The following is an 8909-nucleotide window of genomic DNA, read 5'->3' as shown; positions in this document are numbered from 1 at the left end:
AACTGAAGTGAATTATTACAGATTCATTGTAATTAATCAAAGTCTTTTAGTTAATTCATATCATTGAGATAGAAGGAGTGACGTATGAGTATTTGAAGTCTCTGAACATCCATAAAAATTCTTATGTGATTTATTTTTATTCATTCAGTTATCACAATATCCTAGCCAAAATATTCAATATATTCCTCAGTTTATTTCTGTAATATTATTAATTAACTGATCGATATAGACATAAAGATTTCAGGATCAGTTCCTCGAAGAACTGATTCATATTCAAGAAAGAGTTCAAAAAACCGAAGTGTTTACTCAACTCTCTTTCTAAACACTTCATCAATATTAACCGATCCTAACAATATTTATTTGCTATTATTTGACAAACCAATCAGCAATTAATTTCTAAATAAGTTGAGATTAATTTAATCATAATATTTGATTTGATTTTCGAATATATACTCCTCGTTTGAACGATAACGATATTTTATTTAAGATATATTAAAACTTGATATCATAAGATTGTGAGCAAAGAAAACCCTACAATAACTTTATGTCATTAGGCAAACACGATAGATACAACAATACCACTACCAAAAAAAGAGCTCGAGAATGATTTTGCAAAAGTTCAAATAAAATAAAGAGTTTAAACTAATTTTTGATGAGAAAAGCAAAATCTAAATGAAACTACGTTTGGAGATGCATTTGAAACTCGTCATTGTATGTTTACTAAACTTCTGTTTGAGAGGCGTATTTTTGTCAAATCCAGTTAATGTGATCATATCATACCAACGAAACACACACACAATAAATCCAATACACAAATTTTATTAAAGTCATAATAAACATAAAATCCTACCATCGTATTTCATCATTGTTTCAATTTATTATACCCATGTTATATATCCCCGCATTCATCTAATCCTACAAACCAATCGACCCCTCAGCATAATAAGAATCCTGTTAACATATACCAGACAACGGGGTGGGGAGGAGACATATTCGTTGGAAATAAATTTATGTTTCAAAACGCAAAAATAACAAACATAACAGCCGACAAAGAATTTCATACTCTAGCTCGAACATGACAACTTCAATATGCAACTAAAGTGTACACTGCCTAGACGAATCCCAGATCATGTAGACATACATTACAAAACAGACAAAACAAAGTTTCACTGAGATATGAGACAAAACCACAATCAAGAATTCTAGGGATATACAAACCTCGGTCATCATCAAGTACATGTTTCAGCTTCCATTTCTAATCCTTTGACGACACATCTGGATCAATGTCTTTTTGAATGGATGATACTTTCGCGTCGCCAGCTTGTTGCTGCAGTTGCATAGAGGGTTGTGGTGGCTGCTGCTGCTGCTGAAATTGGTGCATCTGGTGCTGTTGAAACTGATTCTGCTGCTTCTGGGAATGTAATTGGAGCTGCTGTAATTGTTGAGCTGTTAATAATGCATGCACAGCTTGGTTGTTGCTATAGTAAGGCTTCTCGGTTGCATAGGTTGATGCAGGAAAATTCATCATAGGTCCACCGTTTGGAATCGTGTGACCTGTCAGCACCTTAAGATGCTGAATCTCCTCCTTCAGGGCATCATTTAATGCTGGGTTTTGGGTATAAAAGACATTAATCAGCATCAAGCTAAAAATTCGGGATCGTGAATAGATTTGAGCATGCATAGGAGATTTTAAAATGCGACTTCAATCATGGTTCCTTTGCAGTTAAGAGGTTCTGAAACATACCATCTTGCAACTGCACTTGCTGTTCCATTGTTTGTAACCGCAGTTTGAGCTCACTGTTTTCTACTGTAAGACCATGAGTATCACTCTGTTGATTAAAAATCAGAAGTGAACATGATGCGTACTGATCTTGGTATAAAGTGGTTAATAAAGGAGGGAGAAACATAAATTTATCATACAGGCAATAAAACACAAACACAAAAGCTACCTCCTTTCTCCTTTTCTTAGCAGAGGCTAGACCTGGCAACAGGCCCGGGCCGGTCTGGGTCAGAACCGACGGGTTAGGGTTGGAAAATCCAGATCCTTAACCATAACCGTCTATAATGGTTCGGGTCCGGGTTCTGAACCCGGCGGTTCGGATCTAGGTCAAAACTTGTTTTTTAAAAAAAAAACTTTTTAAATTTAAAGAATTAGAAAAAAAATATATTGGAATTTACATGATTAATGAATGGAAATTAACCGAGTCGAAAACTCCGAACGATAGCACTGGGGTTCGAACCCGGACTAAAAGTGAGCAAAGGAGCTGCCTGGACAACGTGGTCCGTGCTAGGGCAGCCATTTTGGACTCCCCGGCATGGGGTTCGACCCGTCTGACCTGGCAGGTCGACGGGTTTTAGACCCCAAAAGCGTTTGGTCGATTATGGATACAGTTTTGGGTCAAACTTGTTGACCGGCCCATTGACCGGGACCGGGTCCGGGTCCGGGTCCAACCCGGTCCGTGGCTAGGTCAAGCAGAGGCAAATAAACAAGAACCTTGCTCATCAAGTATGCCAAATCATACAGGTTTGTCGCATGAGAGGAAGTTCGAAGGTTTTCACCACAAAGAACAGGCATATAGCTCTACGTGCATGGGTTTGCTAAACTCCAATAAATTAAAGAGCTAGACTCAACACAAAAACCGATTCTTGGATGTCAGCAACTCTATGTTTGAATTCACCCATTTTTTTTATTCTGATTCATTTACTTGCTTTCCATTTCATGGGAGGATTCTGCGGCAAAGGAAAACGTAAAAATCACCTGCAATATGGTCAACTGCGCAGACAAGGAAGTTGCTTCAGTTTGCAAAGTTTGAACTTTCCTTTCAAGCTCAGAAATATATCTCATCTTCCGTTCTTTTGACCTCGCTGCTGACTGCCTATTTGCCCAAATCCTATCAGAAGCCAGAAAAAAGGCAGAAGTTAACAAAAAAATTAAATTAAAGTTTCTGACACCTTTTTTAAAGAAAATATTTAAAGTAAATGTCTATATACTAGATTACAATATTTTGGGAACATAAATGGGTAGTTTTGGATTGGTTACATTGAAGGAATTAAAACGCAGCAGCAATAATCTAAATTCAGTTTCAATTTTTAGAAATAAAAATTGTTGTGTGCAATTTGTAATAAGCATGACAAGACTGCAGTGCCTGTTAATCATCTAAGTTGCATACGTATAAAAATAAAACAGCAATTTTCAATTTATAATTTGACAAAGTCGCAGGCTTGTTGTATAAAAGAAAATAAAGAAGAAAATGAAAATATACATGAACTTTTGAAATTCGCGACATGCATGAGAAGACTCTTAATTGTTATATAATTATGTAACCATGCAAGATAAATAATGCGAGTCGCGCACACACAATAAGTGTGATCCGTAAAAAAAGATGGAGAGCATTTTAAGGAAACCTAAAATTTATCATGGCCTCAATGTTAGAGTAGGTGCCCAACGAGCCAACTTGAATCTGTATGTATCAAAATTATGACATTTACTTTATATGTATACTCATGCAAGCTACATAGATAAAGTCTTTGAATATATAATAGGTATCATGAGGTCTGTCTCTCAATGCAAGATAATGAAACTCATCAGAAAATGAACCATATATTTTAAACATGTTCTTAGTCGAATCAGCCGCCTAAAATAAGAATAATAGTCGCTTAATCTTGAGACTAGCATCTGTGATGTACATGTCATGTTACACTGGTAAGAACATGGAGATGTCCATTGATAAGATTGATGATAATTTGATGATTCACTGAACAACTCTCCTTCGGTCTGTCCAAGTGATTATCATTTATCGAAAGGAATATCTGCGGTTATGGGTTGTATACCATTAATCCTTACACCCAGGACAACGTAGAGACTCTATGTACTAGCATGTGCTTTGATCTGTTTACCGACTCCATTGAGGGTCATCAGGTGGCGAGTTTGGTTGTAGTTTCGAAATACATAGAAACAAATGCATTGTAGTTGGGAATTCACAGTTTGCCTACGGGTGAAGATATCTTATATGATCTGATGAGTTAATAGTACGAGAAATCTCTGGCTAGAGTAACACTGTGCATTTTGAAAAGATGTTTCCTCAATTAAAAATATCATGTCACTATTATTACTCAAAGATACATCACATCGTTATCGAATTTATATACAATGGTAGTTGATTCGATCGATATATATGAGTTGAAGGGACCGTACTGTGCGCTAACCATAACTTAAGGTTCTTGCAAGTGCTATCAACGATACCTAGGGGATCATTGGCGATGCTACCAGACGCACTTACTATGATCCGATGGGTGCAATCAAAAATTAGTTATGACATTCTTGATCAAGGTGTTGATGAAAAGAATGAAGATAATTAGGGTAAGTCTGAATAAGAATAAATGTTATTCTAAATCACATGGAAATGTGAACCCACATCTAGTTGCATCCATGAACCATTGAGGGTCACACAAGTATCGGATTTTGTGTTCCCGGTGAGATAGTCAAGTTCAAGGAGTTGAATTTGACGACTATAGTTTGATGAAAATCAAACATAATACTTTTAAAGGAGTTCATAAGATGATTTCATCGGGATTGAAGAAATAGAAGTTAGCTTAACTGCTAATTGAGTAAAGAGAGTGGCACTGCCTGTTTTGGTGAAAAAGTTCACCAAACTGGCAGCTGACAAAAAATTTTTCAAATCTCATTATACGAACAAGATTTGTATCCTTGATACATCGGCGTCATATCGTCAATCAGGGTTACAATGAGTTTACAATTATTTAGTTAATTTAGAATTTACTAATTAAATATTAGTACTAGTAGTAGAGACCACTAATATGTACAAAATTCTTATGAAATATTGTAGAGAGGTCTAGAATTAATTAACTAATAGATATATATATACATATATCATGCATTATCAAAAGTTGATTAATACATAATATAATAATATGAAAATTAAGAGTCCTGAGGACACTAGGGTTAGGAATCCTAGTAACATAGAGGACACTAGGGTTAGGAATCCTAGTAACATAGGACTTGTGTATTTTAATAAATATATTATCAAATGTTAATAGCACATAACACACAACACAAGACATAACAAAATACACAAGAAAATTTCTCCTCTCCACACGAAACCTCTCGGCCAACAAGAAATTTTTAAGAAAAAATTTTCGGCCGTGTGCTTCCGCAGCCGCCCCGTTGCCGCCGCACCGATTCCGGATTTCTGAAATTTGTGTTTCCTAGTCTCAACGTAGAAATTGTTTGAGATCTCTAGTACGATGCAAACAAGGAACAAAGTCTCCAATCGTGGACTTTGACGATCAAAATAAAGAAATCTGTTTGAAGATATGTATGACTATCTCCGCTAAAAAACCAAAATAGTTTAAAACCAGCGTCATATACGCAAAGGTAACAATTCTAAACACCATATGGATGTTTAAATTCATACGATGTTCAAAGAACGTTTCGAACGTCAAAACAAAAAATTTAAACTTCTGCTGTGCCTTGGGTGCAAAAAACGATACTCCAGCACTCAACCTGTTAATATAGGGTGCCCATGTATTATTAATAGTAATAGATAAAATAACAAATAAATAAATAAAAAACAAAACATATATCATATACATGTGATTTCTAATTTTAAAACTACGGATGCAGATTCCTGATAACCACCATTTCCAGTTTCTGTCCATCTAACGCTGACATGCCTATGGCGACCAACTTATAATTGGTATTCAAGTTCATGTAGAAGCACCAAAAGTGGACCCATCGTCATGGGGGAAATTTCTTTAATATCGGGCACCTGATGGTTTTTTAGAAGACAAATTTGGCACATCCCCGTGTTTTCTAATTATTTTAAAAGATTTACACGTTGATGCATAATGATTCGCCAAGCTATGCCCCCTTAAAAATCGGTAATCCTGAATAAAGATATTTTTGTTAATGAAAAAAAAAAGCATTTGTTTTTTCGTCCATTTTCATAAAGTTCAGTCCGACCTACAAACATTTTTACGGAGATAACCAATACAAAGGTTCATATATTTTCCCCTGGACAACATGACAAAAGCAACTGAAACTGAAAACACGAATGATAGAGGTATGTTATGCAAGTGTTAAAACGTACAGGGATGCAGGTGTGAAGATTAGATAAAGCATCTAAGTGTCTAAGACCAGCTATACTCGTAAAATGTTTCTATTCTTAAAGTAAAAAAAAAAGACCACTTGGTAGTTGCAGCGGTATAGTTGAATACCATGTTATGTTTTGGGCAGCTATCATAAAGGGACAGCTATCATAAAGGCACCATATTCCAACAGATAGCATTGAGATTTGATGATAAGCATGCCCATGACACCAGTTTGACAAAGATAGAACAAAAATATTCGAAATGAAAAACATACGCAAAGCAACCATAATGGCCAAAAACTATCGTAATGGAACATAAGAATGACTACTGAACTAAGCAAAGAAGATTACACATTACAGAAACATAATCCAGGATAATAACACATTGGTTCACATCAAAAGAAAGTAAAACCAACAAATCAACAGGATAATCTATATACAAATACAGATGAGAAACAAGTCAAAAGACCACATATGTAAATGATAATTCAGATTAAAAAGTAATTAGCTATAAAACATGGTTGTTAAGGAGTAAACTCATTCAATCCCGTGGCCAGAAACCGACAAATATTGTTACAAAACTGCATTAACCAATGTCAATTGCCCACAACCATAGATTAGAATTAAATGAGAATAAACCAAAAAATGAATAAAACCAGATTTCACCCTGCAGATCATTATTGCAAGATATTGAGTCCGTGATTTGTCTTACGACTCTCAACTACTTCAAGAAGACTCGTGGAAGTCAACAACAAACTGAAGAATTCGATGCCTTAACAGTTAAAGTAATAGGTCAATATAGAAATAAGGACCAGAAGAACTACCAGAGTTCCATAAACATAATATTTAACTTAAAATGTTACCTCTTAGCGCGCTTAGGGTCAATAAGAGCAAGCTCAGCAAGATTAGCGGCAGACAAGGATTTCTTAGTCTCGGCAGAAGATGGATCATCGGAACCTGACACAAGCATCTCTTGCTTGATAGTGGTTGAACCATCCATGGACTGGCTATGTTGATGCCTAATTCTTGGCTTCTCAGTGAAAGATGGAGCCAGATTATCAGTTAATGTTGTGGTCCCAGATGGCGCACCAGATTCTGCAGCTGACAAAACAGACGATTCACCCATTTGGAATTCAGAAGTAGCGGAGGTCGAATTCAACTTATCCATATCAAAATACATGGAGAGCATGTCCTCCTCAGTATCATCAGAAAATGATTGTCCACCGAATCCACCCACGATTCCTAAATCACTATCAAAGCTTATATCATCTGGAAGGGTGAGAATCTCTGAATGAGCTCGTCGGTGGCCCAGATTCTTAGGTGGGATGTCGGGCATCCTACTTATATCTTGACTGAATAGGTTTGAATCAGTTCCCATGCCCAGACAAAAATGGCCCTGGTCTGAAAAACTACCTGGGCCCAGCGGAGGCAAATTTGATGATCCCGATATCTCTGACTTCGAACTCCCTACCTGCGGAGAGAAGACAGAATACCTCCCTGACGGAGGTAGTAAGCTGCCACTACCGTGGTGAGACTTGTCCTTGTCCATCTGTCAGGAACTCCAAAATCTACAAGCTCCAAAACACAGTTGAAAACAAGACCGCTCAAACATACATCCAAGCACAACCAAAATGACAACAATAATCTAAAAAACTTGAAACTATCTACAAATGAATCCTCCCTTTCTAAAAATCATTCAAATGAGTATTTGATTATGAAAAGGGATCAGACACAAAAATTAGAATCTGCCCATGATTTACGCACAATAAATAAATAAATAAAAGCAAATAAAACCCTAATTTAAAGCTCAAAATACAGCATACACACCACATACACAACAAGAATTCAAGATTGAAAGTAGAACAGAGCAATGATTTTTAAAAATAAAAAAATCTCCACGCAAAAAAAATTAAAACCAAACAAAAAAACCCAGAAAAATGGAAGAAGAAAGCATACCAGTACAAAGCAAGAATCTTTTCACCCACCCAGAATTGAGATCTCGAAATGGAGATAAAAGAAAGATTTTTACAGCTATTTCACAAGCAAATCACATTGGGTGGGATAAAGGGTCGGAGACATTTGGAAGCTTCACGCACAAGATTACTGAGATTCGTTGAATGCAAAATATTTATTGCCTTTATTCTTTCCATTCATCATCCAAAAATTATTATTAAAAACTATTTCTATCAATATTTTTTACTTCTAGCTGTCCAATTTATTTAAATCCATTTTTATTTTTACTTCTAGCTTTCCAATTTATTTAAATCCATTTTTATACTTCTAGCTTTCCAATTTATTTAAATCCATTTTTATATTATATGTGTAATAAAACTTAAATAGGTTTCGTAATTAAATGAAGATTATATAAATTAACAATAAAATCGAGAGCAGATACCTTTTTTAAAAAAAATAGATTTTTGATGTATGAGCAAATAAAGAAGAATATGAAAATCTACATCGACAATATGTGAGCATTTCTTTTTTCCGATGATAATAATATTTTTTCCTTCTTTATTTAAGCTAAATTATTTGCTTGTTTGAGTTAGTTTTTTTTTTTTTTTTTTTTTTTTTTTTTTTTTTTTTTNGGTCAGTTTTATTTTCTATCATTAATAGCCATTCCTTGAACTTGCCAACCACTTGATCTTTTGTTTTCAGAATGTAAGTCCATACCCTTTTTGAAAAATCATCTATGATGGTCATGAAGTATCTCCCTCTCCCGTGTGTTGATGTCCTTGAAGGGCCCCATACATCAGAATGTATGTATTCTAATGGTCTAGTGGTGGTGTGTTTGGCCTCAGA

General features: G+C 35.4%; 1 protein-coding gene across 3 annotated transcripts; it reads right to left on the bottom strand.

Moving 5' to 3' along the window:
* Positions 1–996: 996 nt before the first annotated feature.
* LOC140961842 (probable transcription factor PosF21) lies at positions 997–8282 on the bottom strand. Of its 3 annotated transcripts, none has more exons than XM_073420579.1 (5): positions 8096–8282; positions 6974–7678; positions 2759–2891; positions 1745–1829; positions 997–1605 (listed from the first exon to the last, which is right to left on the bottom strand). In XM_073420579.1, the coding sequence occupies exons 2-5, from the start codon at positions 7657–7659 to the stop codon at positions 1256–1258; spliced, it is 1254 nt and encodes a 417-aa protein (XP_073276680.1). In that variant the 5' UTR covers positions 7660–7678; positions 8096–8282; the 3' UTR covers positions 997–1255. The 3 variants fall into 3 exon arrangements, with proteins under 3 accessions (XP_073276680.1, XP_073276681.1, XP_073276679.1); XM_073420580.1 differs by having other exon boundaries at positions 6974–7659; positions 8067–8272; XM_073420578.1 differs by having other exon boundaries at positions 8067–8270.
* Between the last annotated feature and the right edge of the window lie 627 nt (positions 8283–8909).

The sequence above is a fragment of the Primulina huaijiensis genome, chromosome 16 (genome assembly GCF_012295235.1).
Source record: "Primulina huaijiensis isolate GDHJ02 chromosome 16, ASM1229523v2, whole genome shotgun sequence".
NCBI lineage: Eukaryota > Viridiplantae > Streptophyta > Magnoliopsida > Lamiales > Gesneriaceae > Primulina > Primulina huaijiensis.
This window is presented reverse-complemented; position numbering and strand designations above follow the sequence as displayed.